General features: G+C 44.1%; 1 protein-coding gene across 1 annotated transcript in view; it reads left to right on the plus strand.

Moving 5' to 3' along the window:
* Positions 1-1,026: 1,026 nt before the first annotated feature.
* CDH26 (cadherin 26) overlaps positions 1,027-19,745 on the plus strand; it is a 66,552-nt gene continuing 47,833 nt past the window's right edge. Inside the window, 1 exon segment of the mRNA XM_060232965.1 lies at positions 1,027-1,089. Coding sequence (XP_060088948.1) covers positions 1,027-1,089 — 63 coding nt within the window.

The raw sequence follows: 19,745 nt of genomic DNA on the forward strand, positions 1-19,745 counted from the left end.
ATGCTGAGTTAGCATGAAGCTAGCTCACAGATTTTTAGCCTCCAGCTCACACATTTTTGTCTTAGCTCAGGAAAAATGGCCCTAGAGCACTCTAATTTATGCAGCAGCTCATGACTTTAATGCCAGTAGCTCACAAGGTAGAATTTTTGCTCACAAGACACTGCTGCTTAGAGTAGGGTTGCCAAGTCCAATTCAAGAAATATCTGGGGACTTTGGGGGTGGAGCCAGGAGCAAGGGTGTGACAAGCGCGATTGAACTCCAAAGGGAGTTCTAGTCATCCCATTTAAAGGGGCCGCACACCTTTTAAATGCCTTCCCTCCCTTGGAAATAATGAAGGATAAGGTCACTTTTTTTGGGGGGGGGGGCTCATTGGACCAGGGGGTCCAATTCTTTTGAAACTTGGGGGGTATTTTGGGGAGAGGCACTGCATGCCATACTGAAAATTTGGCGCCTCTGTGTAAAAAAAACGAACCCCCCCCCCCCCCCGAGCCCCAGATACTCGTGGATCAATTCTCCATTATTTCCTATGGGAATAAGTCTCCATAGGGAATAACAGAGTTCCCAGCAGACATTTCCCTTCTCTCCCCTCCCCACCCCCGCTTTCTGATGACCCTGAAAGGGGGGGAAGGCCTCCAAACCGGGAGATCCCCTGCCTCCACCTGGGGATTGGCAACCCTAGCTTAGAGGGAACATGGCTCGAGACCCTAGCAAGCAGCTGCCAGTCTGAGCAGACAATACCGACTCTGATGGACCGAGGATCTGATTCAGTATAAGGCAGCTTCATATGTTCACCTGAGCCCTTTCTCAGTCGTCTGGCCCCGCCCTTAAAACGCAGCTGCCCCACGGTCGCTCCAGGAGGCCGGCGGGTGTCCCGCACACGGCCTGAGCTTTTCACTCCCGCATCGCCAGCGGGCTCGGCGCCCTCGTAGGCCGGAGGGAATCCCCGCGCTCCACCTCCTCCTCCTCCTCCCCGCCGACTTAAAGCGCCAGGCGGGGCGGGTTTCCCGGTCAGCAGAGAGCGAAGCGATGCGCGCCAGCAGCAAGAGGCGGACCGGCTGGTGCCCGCGGGCGGCGCTTCTGCTTCTAGCGGTAGGCACCGCGGAGGGCTCCGGCCCTGGGAGCGGGGGTGGGGCCGGGGGTCGCTGGCTCGCTCACGTGCCTGGCGGATTCGTGGGCCGAGCCCGCTGGCCAAGAGAGCGAGCGAGGGGGGAGGTCTCCTGCGGATCCCGACTAATGTTCCCAATAAGCTGCAGAGTCTTGTGAGCAAAAATCCTACTTTGTGAGCTACTGGCATTAAAGATGTGAGCTACTGCATAAATGAGTGCGCTCTGGGGCCATTTTTTTCCAGAGCGAAGACGAAAATGTGAGAGCTGGAGGCTAAAAATCTGGGAGCTGGCTCGCGTTAACTCAGCTTAGAAGGCACGCTGTTTGCACCAAATCCGTTGTGAAAGAGGAAGGGCGCGAACAGAGGCAGAGAGAACGTGCAGGTGCCCCCTCTCCAAACAGTGCGTGGAAAGGGAAGAACATGATAAAAGCAGGCCGCGTCCAAGTCGTCCTGCCTTGGGCTGTATTGTTTTAATTCATCTGTCACCCCACCTTTCTCCCCTTGTGGGGACCAGAGGCGGTTTAACGTTGTTCTCCAGGCATCTGTTTCAGCCTCACAACAACCCTGTGAGATAGGATGGGCCGGGAGTGGCTAACCTTGCTTAACGTAAGACTGCAGATGTTTGAGAGCCTCAAGACATAAACATCAGATGTTGGAGGGAGGGAGGAAGGTAGATGGGGGAGGGAGTTGAGGTAGAAAGAAAGCAACTTTAACTTGAAAGGTATTCTCCAAGCCGGCTGGCTTGGCTTGGAGAAGTGATTTAAAGAGACAAATGCCTTCCCCAAGCCAGCCAACAGGGCAGTGAAGGCTACCACGGTTTGGCCACCCCTGTAATAGGTTGAGCATGTGTGACTGGCGCTAGGTCACCCAGCGAGCTTCCATGGCACAAGTCGGGATTCAGACCTGGATGTCCCAGATACTGGCTGACCTCTCTTAACTACAATGCCACAAGGCTCTTATTTCCATTTTATTAGCCGTATAAAGACATTATCTCAGAGGCAACTAAGAAATAAGGTCAACATCCTGCACAGAAGCTATGCTGTGCAGTTAGACTTTCATTTGCAGACATGAGATGGCTTTACCAAGCAAAGTGTGAGGCCAGCATCCAAACTGTAGTGATTTTTTCAACAGCAGCATTTGGCTGTGAAACTTCAAAGTTGTGGACGGACCATTGGTATGAGGAAAAACTCTGTGCAAACAAAATAGAGCAGGGTTTGGTTTTTTAAAATCATTTCTACCCGAAGGTAAAAAGAAAGAAACAAGACTTCAAAGTGAATCCTAAGAAAAAAGCTGTCATCTTACAAGAAAATGAATATAGTTTTGGTCATATAGGGCTTTTTTTGTAGCAGGAACTCCTTTGCATATTAGGCCACACACCCCTGATGTAGCCAGTCCTGGAGCTTACAGTAGGCCCTGCTCTAAGAGCCCTGTAAGCTCCAGGAGGATTGGCTACATCAGGGATGTGTGGCCTAATATGCAAAGGAGTTCCTGCTACAAAAAAACCCTTGAAGGTTCTGGTCTTCAGAAAAGAGCAAAAGTTGAGTCCAGTAGCACCTTAAAGACTGGCAAGAAATGTTCAGGGTATGAGCTTTCGAGAAACTTTGCCCTGAAAATGTTGTTTGGTCTCTTAAGGTGCTACTGGAATCCAGCTCTTAAGAAAATGAATATATAACATTTTTGTCATATCAACAAACAAATGAAAATTATAATTGGATAACTGGGGGCGGCAGGGGAAAAACATGCCAGTTATTATGAAGATAAATAAGATTTGTAAGTATTTGAGTATCCAAATACAGTGAAATGTAGGAACAAGTGTCTACTTATGAAATAGTAATTATGGACTATAAATAGTAATTATGAAATACTAATAAAGGGGGGGTAAATATAGTAATGATGGGTTATAATTTATGAAATATTAATAAAGAGGGTTAAATATAGTAATTATGGATTATAAATAAGACTTATGAAATATTAATATAGGAGGTTAAAATATTTCAATATAAATGATACTCTACGGTTGAATGACTTAAATGAGAATTTTGAAAACTAAGAAAATTACTTTTAGAGGAATTCCAGAAAAACAGGCGATAGCGTTTGTGGACAGTGGAGATGCTAACATTATGGATCGTTCTTGAGTTATAATAGTGAGATCCATACAAAGGTTAAACTGTGTTACATGGCGTTCAAATGTGTGTTTGTAAAATGAGCCAATGTGTGTTTGGAAAATGTGTTTTTGTAAAATGAGCACAGACAGCTGGTATTAAATACCATCCAGCAAGGTCAAGGTATAACCACTGGAGTGCTGGAAGAATGCAAGGGAAATTATGAATGGTTACAAAGGAATTATGTATGGAGAACTATGAAGAAATATGGGAATGCTGTCTACCTCTTTCACCATCTATTAGTAGAAATAGCACCTAAGTTGTTAATTTTATCTACTGGTTTTAGTATTGTTTAAAACGTCTTATATTGATTACTGTCTTACGATAGATTATTGTATTTTGTGATGCCATTTCTGCCCTGTCAGCCGCCCTGAACCCGCTTGCGGGGAGGGCAGGATACAAATAGAAATAACTAAATAGCAAAATAAATAAATAAATGCCCATAAAAGGCTAGATTTGAATCCAGTAGAGACGAGCAAGATTTTGGGTGTATAAGCTGTCAAGAGTCAACCTTTTAATACCAAAGGGAGTTAAGTACATAAGAGAAGCCATGTTGGATCAGGCCAACACTTTGTGTCGCACAGTGGTCAAAAAAACCAAGTGCCATCAGGAGGTCCATCAGTGGGGCCAGGTCACTAGAAGCCCTTCCGCTATGCCCCCCCACAAGCACCAAGAATACAGAGCATCACTGCCCCAGAAAGAGAGTTCCAATGATAAGCTGTGGCTAATAGCCACTGATGGACCTCTGCTCCATATGTTTATCCAATCCCCTCTTGAAGCTGTCTATGCTTGTAGCTGCCGCCACCACCTCCTGTGGCTGTGAGTTCTGACTCCTGGTTGCTTTTACTCTAGATTCAGGTGGGTAGCCATGTTGGTCTGAAGCAATAGAACAGTTTGAGTCCAGGGATACCTTTAAAATTAACAAAAGTTTAAGGTTTCAGAAGTGTAAAAAGGTAAAGGTAGTCCCCTGTTCAAGCACCAGTCGTTTTCGACTTTGGGGTGACGTTTGCACACCCACAAATGCTTATACTCAGAATTAAACTTTTGGTCTTAAAGGTGCCCCTGGACTCAAACTTTGTTCTATAGCTTATGCCCCAAAACTCTTGTTGGTATCTAAGACGCTGCTGGACTCAAATCTATCTCTTCTACTGCAGACCAACACAGCTACTCCCTTTCCTTTCCTTTTTATTCCCTGGCCAACGGTAGCTCTCCGGATGTTTTTTTGCCTACAACTCCCATCAGCCTCAGCCATTGGCCATGCTGGCTGGGGCTGATGGGAGTTGTAGGCAAAAAAAACTTCCGGAGAGCTACCGTTGGCCACCCCTGCTTAGAAGCTCATTGATTCATAAATCCCGAGCAGCTAAAATTACCTGTTATGTTTTGGATGCAAGGGCCAAAAGAACTGAAATGGTTTTCTCAATTGCTAAGGTAAACTTAGGATCCTTATAGCTAAGCAAAAGAGGCAGGGTTTCTGGAGTATAAGAGGACGGTTGGTTAATTAAGGGCTTAATATAATGATTCCTTATATTTTTAAAGAACCTACATTTGAGCAGGGCATGAAAGAATGTATCAATCCTATTAAGGCCATAGGGCAATTTCTGTCGGAACAGGGCCTATTTAAAAATCTTCCCTGTAAAAGTACTGTGGGTATAATATTCAATCTTATGAACAAGAAAGCACTGCAATGTTGTGGGGCAGTAAAATAGTACATATAGGGGATATTGATTTGGGAAAGAAAGACCAAAAGTTAGGGGTGAGCAAACTCTGTGGACTCTTAGAATCAAGCTGATATTGTCGGTTTCTAGGACATGGTTTTAGATCACAGAAAATGCTTTGGATTTGTTTATCTCAAAAATATAATGAATTGACATTTCAGCTATCCTCAGTTCCTCATCCAAGGCTTTTATCCAAGTCAATTTGTGGCTCTCCTGATTTATAACGTCTAACAAACCATCTTCAGCATAGAGGGTTTTAAACTCCATTTAAAGGCCTATGGCCATGCTCTTACTTCCAATAATAGCTGTTCAAATTCTGCCCACAGTACAGCATTAGGCACCCAACAGGGGATATTCAGTATTTTCCTAAGAAATTGTGCTAAGAGTTGGTCAATATTATGAGAGAGAGCTTAAGTCAAAATAGTTGAGGCATAAAGAATTATGGGAGCCACTTTCAGATTAAAAGCTTGTAGTGCTCCAAGAATATACTTTCACCCTTTATTGTGGAAACACCTATTTATAGTTCCAAGTGGGCAGCTGTGTTGGTCTGAAGCAGTAGAACAAAGTGGGAGTCAAGTTGCACCTTTAAGACCCACAAAGTTTTATTCAGAATGTGAGCTTTCATGTGCTTTAAGCAGACATCAGACGAGGAATCCGGTACAGCGAGCAGAGCTACATATAGCTGGTAGGCAGTGGTTTAGAATGCAAAATGGTACAATTTTAAAATCCAATGACAGAATAGTAAAATTAACAAATTGAGCAAACCTTTGATCTGGGTAGCATTGTTAATTTTACTATATATAAAATAATGTTACTAATATATAAAAATAGCTATTTGTTTACTCTCTCTGGGATCCATACGGTGGCTCAGTGGTAGAGCATCTGCTTGGGAAGCAGAAGGTCCCAGGTTCAATCCCCGGCATCTCCAAAAAAGGGTCCAGGCAAAAAGGTGTGAAAAACCTCAGCTTGAGACCCTGGAGAGCCGCTGCCAGTCTGAGAAGATGATACTGACTTTGATGGACCCAGAGTCTGATTCAGTATAAGGCAGCTTCATATGTTCATGTTCATCTTTCTAACCATTTGCTGGCAGCAAATGAACCTGCATTTGGAACAGTAGAGCAAACTTTAGGAATATGTTATGAAAATCTTGCAGGATGTGATGGTAGCTTTAGTTCTGCTTCCTGCTTTACCCTAGGAATTCTGAAATCCTAAATTCCTGGCCGTGCATAACAGGGATTTCAGCAATTGGTTTAACACACTGTTCTGGGAGAGCCAGTTTGGTGTAGTGGTTAAGTGTGCGGACTCTTATCTGGGAGAACCGGGTTTGATTCCCCACTCCTCCACTTGCACCTGCTGGAATGGCCTTGGGTCAGCCATAGCTCTGGCAGAGGTTGTCCTTGAAAGGGCAGCTGCTGTAAGAGCCCTCTCCAGCCCCACCCACCTCACAGGGTGTCTGTTGTGGGGGAGGAAGGGAAAGGAGATTGTGAGCCGCTCTGAGACCCTTCGGAGTGGAGGGCGGGATATAAATCCAATATCATCTTCTTCTTCTTCTTCTAGAATTCCCCTATTCTATGCATCCGTTTCTTTCGAGACCTCCCAAGAAGGGTATACGACTTTCTTAGACAAATATCTTTTGTTACCTAGTAGTTCTTATCAGAAAATTTTGTCTAGTGGACAAATACTTCTGGCTACCTGGATATCGATTTTCCTTCTTATCATTCTTGGTAATTACATCTTTATTTCCTCTAAAGATATCAAAGGCTCATGCATGGACCTTCTCACCATTTATGTTCTCAACAGCTTTTCCAGGGAAGCTGTAAAAATGAGGAAAAACCGACAGATTGCTATGCAAATAATATGGGCTCTTCTTGGGTCTGTGCATAAGGTCCAAAGTACAAATTGCACATAGTCACTATGGGAACTTTCAGAATGACAGCAGCTGTATATTCCCCTGTAGGAACTCAGTACAGAAGCACTGCAGGGGCCTGATTTGAACTGGGATTGCAATAGGGTTGCCAGTTTGAGGTTGGGAAATACTTTAAAATGTTGGGGGTGGAGCCTGAGGTGGGCGGGGTTTGGAGATGGAAGGGAAGGGACTTCAGTGGGATAAAATGCCATAAAGTACACCTCCTGTGGCAGTGAATTCCACATGTTAATCACCCTTTGGGTGAAGAAGTACTTCCTTTTATCCGTTTTAACCTGACTGCTCAGCAATTTCATTGAATGCCCACGAATTCTTGTATTGTGAGAAAGGGAGAAAAGTACTTCTTTCTCTACTTTCTCCATCCCATGCATCATCTTGTAAACCTCTATCATGTCACCCCGCAGTCGACGTTTCTCCAAGCTAAAGAGCCCCAAGCGTTTTAACCTTTCTTCATAGGGAAAGTGTTCCAAACCTTTAATCATTCTAGTTGCCCTTTTCTGGACTTTCTCCAGTGCTATAATATCCTTTTTGAGGTGCAGCGACCAGAACTGCACGCAGTACTCCAAATGAGACCGCACCATCGATTTATACAGGGGCATTATGATACTGGCTGATTTGTTTTCAATTCCCTTCCTAATAATTCCCAGCATGGCGTTGGCCTTTTTTATTGCAAACGCACACTGTCTTGACATTTTTAGTGAGTTATCTACCACGACCCCAAGATCTCTCTCTTGATCAGTCTCTGTCAGTTCACACCCCATCAACTTGTATTTGTAACTGGGATTCTTGACCCCAATGTGCATTACTTTGCACTTGGCCACACTGAACCTCATCTGCCACATTGATGCCCACTCACCCAGCCTCAACAGATCCCTTTGGAGTGCCTCACAATCCTCTCTGGTTCTCGCTACCCTGAACAATTTAGTGTCATCTGCAAACTTGGCCACTTCACTGCTCACTCCCAACTCCAAATCATTTATGAACAAGTTAAAGAGCATGGGACCCAGTACTGAGCCCTGCGGCTCCCCACTGTTTACCGTTCTCCATTGCGAAGACTGCCCATTTATATTCTGCTTCCTATTAATTAGCCAGTTTTTGATCCGCAAGAGAACCTGTCCTTTTACTCAATGACTCTCGAGCTTTCTAAGGAGCCTTTGATGAGGAACTTTATCAAAAGCTTTCTGGAAGTCAAGGTAACATCTATTGGGCCTCCTTTGTCCACAAGTTTGTTCACCCCCTCAAAGAACTATAACAGGTTAGTGAGGCAAGATCTTCCCTTACAGAACCCATGCTGACTCTCCCTCAATAACCCGTGTTCATCAATGTGCCTACTCATTCTGTCCTTGATAATGGTTTCGACCAACTTTCCCGGTAGTGAAGTCAGACTGACTGGCCTGTAATTTCTCGGATCTCCTCTGGAACCCTTTTTAAAGATGGGGGTGACATTTGCTACCTTCCAGTCCTCAGGAACGGAGGCAGATTTCAATGAAAGATTACATATTTTTCTCAGAAGATCCACAAGTTCAACTTTGAGTTCTTTCAGAACTCTGGGATGTATGCCATCCGGACCTGGTGACTTATTAGTTTTTAATTTGTCTATCAGTTGTAGGACCTCCTCTCTTGTCACCTCAATCTGACTCAGGTCTTTCAACACCCCTTCCAAAATTAGTGGTTCTGGAGGGGGCAAAAAGTTCTCATCTTCCACAGTGAAGACGGAGGCAAAAAATGTATTCAACTTCTCAGTCATTTCCCTATCCTCCTTCAGTAATCCTTTTACCCCTTGGTCATCATCTCCTCAGACGCCAAGATCGACAAGGAGATTGACAATAGGCTGGCAAAGGCAAACCGTGCATTTGGCCGACTGCATAAAAGAGTGTGGAGCAACAAGCATCTGAAAAAAGGCACAAAGATCAATGTTTACAAAGCGGTTGTGATGACAACCCTCATCTACGGCTCCGAATCGTGGGTTTTATACCGTCATCACCTGCGACTCCTTGAGCGCTTTCATCAGCGCTGCCTTCGCACCATCCTCAACATCCTCTGGAGTGACTTTGTGACCAACACTGAAGTCCTCAAGCGGGCGGAGGTTACAAGCATCGAGGCACTGCTGTTGAAGACGCAGCTGCGCTGGGCAGGGCATATTTCCAGGATGGAAAACCACCGCCTTCCCAAGATTGCCCTGTATGGCGAACTCTCCACCGGCCATCGAAATAGAGGGGCACCAAAGAAGAGGTACAAGGACTCCTTGAAGAAATCCCTTGGTACCTGTTGCATCAACCATCACCAGTGGTCTGACCTAGCCTCAGATCGCAAAGCATGGAGGCACACCATCCACCAGGCTGTCTCTTCCTTAGCTGGTCTTGAGGGCAAAAGGAGATTGAGGAAGAATCGCACTGCTACAGCACCAACCCCAAATCAGACTTTTCCCTGCAGCCACTGTGGCTGGACCTGCCTGTCCTGCATTGGTTTTGTCAGCCACCAGCGAGCCTGCAGCAGACGTGGACTACTGCACCTTTCTTAAATCTTCGTTCGCGAAGTCAAGCCGAGAGAGAGAGAGATCCAAGGGCCCCAGTGCCTCCCTGGCTGGTTTCCTGCTTCTAATATATTTGAAGAAATTTTTATTGTTGGTCTTTATGTTTTTTGCAATATGCTCTTCATAGTCCCTTTTTGCCTGCCTGATCACAGTCTTGCATTTGATTTGCCACAGCCTGTGTTCCCTTTTATTAATCTCACTTGGACTAGCTTTCCTTTTCTTATACCTGTTTGTGCCTTTCCTAACTTGTGGTATATATTTTATCTGAGCTTCTAGGATTGTAGTTTTAAATAGCCTCCAAGCTTCCCCAAGGGCTTTTTACTGTATTTACCTTTCCTTTCAGTTTCCTCTTCACATGCCTCCTCATCTCAGGGAATTTACCCCTTTTAAAGTTAAACATGGTCATGCTGGTCTTTTGGGGCAACTCTCTATTTATACAAATGGTGAAATCAATAACGTTATGGTCACTGCTTCCAAGCAGTGCGATCACTTTTACATCTCTCACCAAGTCTTGGGCATTACTTAGGACCAAATCCAGGATCGCCCCACCCCTGGTAGGTTCTGAGACCATCTGCTCCATAGCACAGTCATTGAAAGCATCAAGAAACTCAATCTCTTTCTCTCAACCAGAACACATATTAACCCAATCAATCTGCAGGTAGTTAAAATCACCTACTACGACAGTTTTTACGTTTAGCCACTATCTTTAATCCTTCCATCATATTATAATCGTCCTCTCTCTTTTGATTTGGTGGGCGATAACAAACTCCCATAGTTAAATTTCCTTTTGGGCCCCCTATTTCAACCCAAAGCATTTCTAGAAGGGATTCTAATTCTCTGACCTCAGTCTTACTGGACCGTATACCCTCTCTGACATACAGAGCCACCCCACCTCCAACCCTTCCCTCCCTGTCCTTCCGATATATCTTATATCCAGGAATCACCGTGTCCCACTGATTCTCCTCATTGCACCAAGTTTCTGAAATTCCCACGTCTATGTTTTCTCCCAACACTAAACATTCCAACTCACCAATTTTACTTTGAACACTTCTAGCATTTGCATACAAACATCTATAATTCCCAGGCAAGCTAGGCCCACATTCTTCCTCCTGTCACCTTGAGACTTTGGCAGACAGTCCATACTGTTTGTCACCATCTCAGTGGACAACTCTGATCCATTACCCAGTTGAAAAGTAACAGCTAACCCTTCATCTCTATGAGATGAGTCCTCCCGAACCAGAGACATTTAATCTCCTTTCGGCTATCCCCCAAGATTTAGCTTAAAAACTGCTCTGCCACCTTTTTGATTTTAAGCGCCAGCAGCCTGGTTCCATCTGGGGACAAGTGGAGACCGTCACTTTTGTACAGCTTCCGCTTGTTCCAGAAAGCATCCCAGTGCCTAACAAACTTAAACCCTTCCTCCTTACACCATCGTCTCATCCACACATTGAGACTTCTAATTTGTGCCTGTCTCTCCTGCCCTGCACGTGAAACAGGTAGCACTTCTGAGAAGGCTACCTTGGAGGTCCTGGCCTTAAGTCTTCCACCTAGCAGCCTAAATTTTTCCTCTAGAACCTTACGACTGCATTTCCCCACATCGTTGGTGCCAGCATGCACCACGGCCACTGGCTCCTCCCCAGCACTGTCTATCAGCCTATCTACTACACGTGTAATGTCCGCTACCTTCACACCAGGCAGGCAAGTCACCATATGGTCAGTACGTGGTTTTGCCACCCAGCTGTCTACTTGCCTAAGGATCGAATCACCAACTACCAAGACCCCCCCTCTCTCCCTGCCCAGGGATGGTTCCTTGGTGCGAAAGGATACCCACTCACCAACTGAAAAAGAGGTCCCTTCTGAGGGCACATTCCCCTTATTCTCAGCCTGGTGCCCTCATGCTCCCTGGCAGCAACGGGGCTGCCACGATCAGAGTGGGGTTCATCTAATACGTCCCCGAGAGTCTTCTCTGAGTGCCTAACTGACTGTCTCTGCTTCTCCAGGTCAGTCACCTCAGCCTCAAGGGTACGAACTCGTTCCCTGAGGACCAAGAGCTCCTTGCATTGAGCACACACCCAAGACTTCTGTCCTGTGGGAAGATAGTCATACATGTGACACTCAGTGCAAAACACTGGAAAGCCCCCACCCCCCTGCTGGCATTCTACCTTCATGATAGTTTTTTTTTTTTTTAAATATACAGTCCCCTTTTAAATCCTGTTTGTTTATGTGGCTCCCCTTCTGGAGGTCAACTTACCTTATTGGGAGCACAAGGAAGTTAGGGATCTGGATTCCTGGTCCTTACAGAGCCTTCAGGCTAAGAGGCACGGGCCAAGAGCCCTTTAGCTCTCTGGCAAGGCGCAGCTTAACAATGCAAAGAGGGTGGGGAACACAGCCACTCTTAATCAATCAGCAACAATCACCTTCACCTTCAGCCCACTCAACCAAACAAACAGCAGTTCCTCAGCAACCACAAACTCAGAATTTTCAGCAGTCACACAAACTCAGAAATTCTCAGCAACTTCCCCAGCTGCTCACCCTTATATCAGTTATTCTCTGCTCTATCTCAGAGCTTCGCTGTTCTCTCTCAGAACTCTCTGAAATTAGTTAGAGAGTTAAGCTGGAATTCCAGAGGATCCCCAAGTCCTACCTGGAGGCTGGCATCCCTAAATTCAGAAGTCTTGCAGGTTGGAAGGAAAACGATTGTTTCAAGAGGTAACTAACTTTCTAACCAGGACAAGTTGGTAGTGATGGAAGTCTGGTAATTTTAAGATTCTTTTGCCTGTTTAGGGAATAAGGTTTGTGTTTTTTTAACACAGTAGTTTCTAGACACTTTTCTTCCTCGCCTAAATGGTTTTTAACCCCACCCCCTGCTTTTGTGGCTTGAATTGCACACAAAGATTTGAAGGCCTCACGTGAAAGCCTATAATGGGTATGTATAGAAGGAGAAACGGGGTGTGGAGCTCTTGCCTGGGTCTGAGTGGTAAAAATTGGCTCGGCTCACAAGATGTGTCCCACTTTTCAGAGTAAATTGAAATACGTACCAGGAAAAAAGCCTATGCTTCTTTATTTGGGTTTTAAAAAACAAACAAACATCAAAAGGAGATGGTTTCATTTCCAAAAAAATGAAAGTTTATGATGGCGGGCAGACAGTAAAGGTCTCTATTTCTGTTGTTGTCCATAGGTACAAGAGTGGATATTACATATATAGATTTATATCCCTCTGTATTTGCTTTGACTCAAGGTGGCTAACAGCATAACAAATTGCAGGAGCACAAAACATGATACATTTACCAGAGCTGCCAAGCCCCAGGTGAATAGTGGACCCGCTGCCCCCAGTTCCCACTGCCCATCACTGTGCTTGAGCAGTGGCAGGGGAATTTTTAAAATGCAGCTTAGACTTCTTGCTAGTGATAAAAGGCAGTTCCGAGTTCTGGAATTACTGGAAATTCTTTATAGTATGGTCTTACCATAAAGTTTCCAACAATTCCTAGAGCTACCATTTGCACTTCTGTTCTTTTACCAGACATAAGGTAGTGCAGAATGCAACACTGCTCATGCCCCCCCCCTCCCCCGGCCAACTGGTTGCCAGGCACTTCTTGGCAACCTTACCATTAACAAGTGCAGCCTAAGTTTTCACACTGGCTTGAGCCCAGTATGTTGCACTAGATTTGATGCAAGGCCAACCTCTCCAGTGCCAGACCTCTCCTTTCTCAAACTTGCCCTTGCTGTAGACAGATGAAAGGGAGGTGAGGAGGTCTCATAGCCATGGAAGCCTCAATGGTTGTCATCAAGAAGAAGACTGCAGATTTATACCCCACCCTTCTCTCTGAATCAGAGACTCAGAATGGCTTACAGTCTCCTATAACAGACATCCTGTGAGGTGGGTGGGGCTGAGAGGGCTCTCACAGCAGCTTCCCTTTCAAGGACAACTCCTGTGATAGCTATGGCTAACCCAAGGCCATTCCAGCAGCAGCAAATGGAGGAGTGGGGAATCAAACCCGGTTCTCCCAGATAAGAGTCCACATGCTTAACCACTACACCAAACTGGTTCTTCCCAGATAGAGAGATGTTTGTCCAGCCGCTGCTTAAAGACTGCCAGTGAGGGGGAGCTCACCACCTCCCTGGGTAGCTGATTCCACTGTCAAACAACCCTTACTGTAAAAGGGTTTTCCTGCTATTCAGCCAGTACCTGCCTGCCCTTAATTTAAACCCATTATTGCCTCTCCTCTGCTACCAACAGGAACAACTCCCTGCCCTCCTCTAAGTGACAGCCCTTCAAGTTGCTAGTTAACAGAAATCCTCCTTCACAGAAGCTTTTCTTTCAAGGGGTTAAGCGGAAAGGAGGATCCATTCAACAAAGTCAACATAAAGAGGTTGTTTCAATCAAGAATGTCATGCCTCAGTTAGTGTGACTAGGACAACAGTATTTCCCAATTGTTAAATGTACCTGCTAAGGAATCTCAAAATTGGGGGAGGAGTCATCTGTACACTCATCAAGGAAAATAAGGCCCTGCTATTACTTTTCTGCAGCATCTTCCTGTCTTTCAGGTTCACTCTTTCAACAAATGCAAATACTGTGAAGTAGTCAGGGTAGCTAGCATTTAATCCCATCGGTCTGAAATCAACACTTGTGTAGAACTGTTTACTCTTGTTATGTATGTGTCCTAGCCAGGGGTCATTTTGTAGAGAAATAGGTGGTGGAGCTCATCCAGGGATTGTTATGCAGCTGCACCTGCTATTCAGTGGACAAGGTGGGAAGGAGGAGGTGGAACTCTCAGAAAGGTTCTGGAGCTGCGCTCCTGTGAGCTCTCGCTGAATCCGAGTCCTGTTCCTAGCTATTTCTGATCATCCAAGTATGGAAATAAAGAAGATCTACAGTGAAGAATTTTTTCCCCCCTGGTAGATGTTTGGATGAGTAAATCATCCACTATAACACAGCCCCACAAGTACTTAAAGATGGTTATTATTGTACAGTTGGTTCTATGCACTGATGAGTTGAAGTATAAGTGATAACAAGCTCTTTATTGGGTACAGCATAGTAGGTGGCTGCACTACAAGACTGAGAATTAGGCCAACGGGGCCAAACTTATATACATCCCTGGGCTCCCACGCAAGCACGCTATTGGGTCATTCAAACCGGCGGGGGTTGGTTGGTCCAGGGTGGCAGAGATTTGGATTCTGCAGCCCATTGTTCCCAAGTCCCCAAGCTCAGTCCACATGGCTCCAAAGAGCCAGGCAGGAACACCCAAAGTCTTCACTTGAGTCCACATACATAACAGTTATCATATCACCTTATATTTCAAGATTGGCAAATAACCATATATGAAATCATGTTCTGGTTCAGAGCCATGATACAGTGGTGGCAGAAGCTAAAGTTAGACCTGAGTAAATCAACTGTTGACTTCCTGTACCTCATCCAGTTTGTCATATAACCATATAGGAAATCAGATTTTGGTTCAGGGCCAAGCTATAGTGACATCAGAATCTAAAGTTAAACCTTTGCAGTTTTCAGTACAGTAAATCAATAAGTGACTTTCTGTACCTCATCCAAATCCATCCCCAGCCCCACAAATACAATTTATAGTCTCAGCTCAGATAGCCACCCTGAGGGGTGAGTGGTCAAGATACCTTTCTTTTGTGGTGATGGAATGTAACACCTGTCTCAACTTGGCCAGCTAAGGCAAAATCTAATCACTATATCTAATTCTCAACATGGCCCCATCTTAAATATGGAGTTGGGAGCCATGGATAGACAAGACAGATCTTTCTACAAACCTGAGAAAAGCCCCATGTTTACAGAAACATCTGAAATCTTAACAAAAAAAAGATACATGAGGGTATTAAAATATGCCAAAATGATAAAGCAGTGCCTGTAGCTTTAAGAAATTTAAGAAAAGGTTTGGGGACATTTGGTTTAAATTTAATGGGGAGTGCTAAGACACTGTTGAGTGTTTCATACATGGATATACCTCAGTCAAGATTCCCTTAGTTTTCTTTATGGATAGTGCCGGCTGAAGTGATAAAGTTAACGGCCAAAACAGTCAAGGAAAAACAACTATCATACAACCAGTTACAACCAGTTACTAAAAATACAAAGCGGGAAAATAGAATTGAAAACTGCAGAAGAACTAAACTATAAATATGATTGGTTTCAAATGCAACAAATAAAAAGTTTGATGGAGAATGATATCAAAGCTGAAGGAATAAGGAAAGAACAAACAGAAATGGAAAGAGTTCTGCTTGGAGATAATGAGAAATTAATTTCAAAAGTGTACAAATTACTTTTACAATGGGCTACAGAAGATGAAGTAGTGAAATCTCAAATGATAAAATGGGCAATTAATGTAAATAAAGAAATAAAGATGGAATCTTGGGAATATCTGTGGAAAAATTCCATGAAACTCGCAACATGTCATAGTATTAAAGAGAACTGTTTTAAGATGATGTATAGATGGTATATGACTCCAAAAAAATTAGCAAAGATGAACAATAAGATGCCAGATAGGTGCTGGAAATGTAAAAAGCATGAAGGTTCTTTCTACCATATGTGGTGGACTTGTGAAAGAGCTAAAATGTTTTGGCAAATGATTCAACAAGAGATATCTAAGATCCTGGGATATGAATTCAATAAAGAGGCAGAGACTTTTCTGCTGGGATTACAAATGGAAAAATTTCCAAAAGAAGATAGAACATTAATATGGTACTTGCTCTCAGCTGCTAGGACATTGTATGCGCAGTTGTGGAAGCAAGAAAAAATACCAGAAAAATGGGACTGGATTATGAAAGTTATGTCATGGAGTGAAATGGACAAATTAACAAGAAAATTAAGAGACTGTGATTTAGAACTTTTTAACCAAGAGTGGAAGAAATTCAGAAGATATATAGAGAAAGAGTGGAAAATAAAAGGACATTGGACAATTTTTGAGGATTAAGATTTTTAAGATAACAATATAACTCTTGAAGGGGGTTCTTCTTCCCTATGTTTCTTTTTTGTTTCGTTTTTTTTCTTGATAGTTAAGGGTACCTTTAATATCTGTTTTTTTAAAGAAAATAACACTGGCGGGGGTCAAGTAATTGGGGGAGGGGTGGGAGAAAGTAAGATGTGGGGTAGAATGATGGTTTTTTTCTTAATATATATTAAGCTTTTTATAAGTTGTAGTTATAGTTCTACTACCATATGTTACTAATAAAATTGTTTATTCAAAAAAAAAAAAAAAAAAAAAAAAAAAAAAGATTCCCTTAGTTTTCTTTTTACGCCAAAAACATCCTATTTTTACCTCAACAATTTACATGGGAAGGTGATTTGGACCACTTCATCCCAGTCTTATTCAAAACAACGGCACTAGTTCGTTTTGATATTTTGTGCGATGCGCAAGTACACACATACAATTCCAGGTACCTTGTGATAGCATAATAAATCTGCGCTAGTTAGTCTTAAGTATTCATCTGCATGGCTTGTAGAACTTCAGTAAATTCAGAAGGAAATACTTCTTTACATAAGTGTTTAAAATGTGAAATTCGATTCCAGAGGATATAGTGATGACTGAAAGAGCAAGCTTCACCATGCCCGGGAGTAGGAGATAAATCTTTGAACAAGATAAAAAGCCATGATGACTAAAGGGAATCTTCTCATTCAGGAGCATTAAACCTTGGAATACCAAGACGAAGAGATAACGCTAGGGGAAAGCCTCAGGATCCATTCCTTGTTGTTTCCCCCCACTTGGCCAATGTGGGCTGGAGAGTTGGGAACTTCTAGGGCGGGAGAACCCCCACCCGGCCCAGGAAGCAGAGATTCCGCACTTTGGGGCCCCTCTCCCCGGCATTGTTCAGCCAGCTGGCAGGGGGGACATACCAGCAGAAAACTGAGACCTAGGCCTCTGTCACTAGCACCATGGCAATGTCACTTCCAGTGCACATTGGAAGTGACATTGTTATGCCACTGGTGACATGTATGGTCTAGCATTTGGACAAAAACTCGATAGTAAAAATGGCTTCTACCATAGATTTTTTTTTTTGGCCAAATGCCAGAAGTCGTCATCAACATGATGACATCACTTCTAGTGCGTGCTGGAAGTGAGGTCACTGTGTAGCAAGTGACAAGCCTTAGGCCTCAGTTTTGCTGCCAGAAAGTTCCCTCTCACACCTATCAGTTGCCAAAGGGTACTTGGCAACCCTAGTTGTTAGTCATCCATAGGGTTACCAAGTCCCCTGCGGCCTCCAGCGGGGAACTGTTTTCACACATGTGTAGTACATGAGGTGCAATGACATCACTCGGAAGTGATATCATTGCCCTGGCGGCGTTCCTCGCCAGCCGCTCTAGGAGCTTCTGGGAAAACTCTGTGGTTTTCCCAGACACTCTAGCAATTTGGGAGGGAAAACTATAGAATAGCTAGAGTGTCTGGGAAAACCATAGAGTTTTCCCAGAAGCTCCAAGAGCAGCCAGTGTTCGACATCGCCAGCATCATTGTGCTGGTGACATCGGGGGAGGATCCCCCCACTTGGCCAATGTGGGCTGGAGAGTTGGGAACTTCTAGGGCGGGAGAACCCCCACCCGGCCCAGGAACTTGGCAGTCCTAGTCATCCATAGTAACTAGTTGACCACTGTGTGAGAGTGGAGGCTGGACTAGATAGAGCACTGGTCTGATCCAGCAGGGCTCATCTTTTGTTCTTATCCTTCAGGTGGACACTGAAATTCTACTAGAATTACAACTCATCTTCAGACTACAAAGATGAAATACCCTGGCAAAAATGACCGCTTTGGAGAGTGACCCATATTTTATTATACCCCACTGAGGTCCCTTCCCAGACCCCACCTTCCCAACGCTCCACTCTCAAATCTCCAGGAATTTCCCAAGCCAGAAATGGCAACCCTATGCCTAGCATTAACAAAACATAGTTAATTCATCTTTTTTTTTTAGCAATTTGTATTTAGCAGCCTTTAATAATCTGAGGCCCTAAACTGTAATTTACTTAGTTTGTATGTCGATTGACATACAAATTAACATACAGTTCTGCTAAGTGCATACCACTGACTAGATTGTACATATAGCTGCAGGTGGTGGAAGTTCGACGTCCCATGGGAGATGAAGTTCTGGCCAGGAAAACAGTATTGAATGCTCTATTGCTACACAGACTTCCTGGAGAAACAAGTGTAACATGTCACAAAATAACCAGCAGGGAAGTTTTGAAGCAGAAAAGAGCACAAAACACCATGCCTTGGAGATCAGTCCTTTACCAAGACAAGAAGTCAAACAAGCTTGCTGTGCACAACAGGTGGTTATGCCTTAGGAATGGCGTTTCTGTTACAGCCAGGTCACCTCAGTAAATCTTCAGCATTGAGGTGGATTGGTGGGATACTGATACTGAACACAAAAGTTAGTAATTTCTACTGACCCTCTTCTGCTTGCTGATATCAATATTTATTAGGCTTCCAGACAATAAAAGAGCTGTCATCTGAGTTAAAAAAAATAGAACAGGAATAGTTTGGGTTTGTTGTTGTTGTTGTTCTGTTTGGCAGTTTGTTTTAAGGCCACCAGCCAGCAGCAAAACTGAAGGGGCAGGAGCATAAGGGGGTAATAACATAGAGTTTCTGGTGATTCCTGGAGTAGACTGATATCACTTTCGAGTTTTCCTTCACCTGATGGGGATTTTTCCCCTCTAGCAAGCCACTGCAGCAGTAGAGGGACACAGGATCCAGGGCGAGGGGATACCCTGCGTCTGGTGAGAACTTGGTAAGCCTAGCTTGTTGCTTGTTTGAAGAAAAAGAAAGGCTGGGCCTGTTCGTGAAGAAACTCTTTAATTTTCTTGTTTGTTAAATTATTATTCTGTAGGGACAACAGGGCAGCAGCATCCTTTTGTAGTCTGGATTTATGATCATTTCCCTCAAAATGAGGTGACTCTTTCATCACGAGCATAAGGGGACTGCTTCAGGTGGTGGTGCACCAGAAAACCACCTATAATGCTTTGCTGCTTCTCACAGATTACCCCAGTGTATTTCTGGCCATAGTATGTATTGCATAATATGCAGGGCTTTTTTTGAGCAGGACTCCACAGGAATGCAGTTCCGGCTGGCTTGGCATCAGGGGGTGTGGCCTAATATGCAAATATGTTCCTGCTGAGCCTTTTCTGCAAAAAAGCACCATGTGAAACAATGGTGACATCAGGGGGTGTGGCCTAGTATGCAAATGAGTTCCTGCTGGGCTTCTACAAAAAAGCCCTGGTGATATGTATGAATAAACAAGATGGAATCAAGGGCTTCCAGCTGAGACTAAATGAAGTTATTAGACATGCATATTATAGGAGAGCACAG

The sequence above is a fragment of the Heteronotia binoei genome, chromosome 2, assembly GCF_032191835.1.
Source record: "Heteronotia binoei isolate CCM8104 ecotype False Entrance Well chromosome 2, APGP_CSIRO_Hbin_v1, whole genome shotgun sequence".
Classification (NCBI taxonomy): domain Eukaryota; kingdom Metazoa; phylum Chordata; class Lepidosauria; order Squamata; family Gekkonidae; genus Heteronotia; species Heteronotia binoei.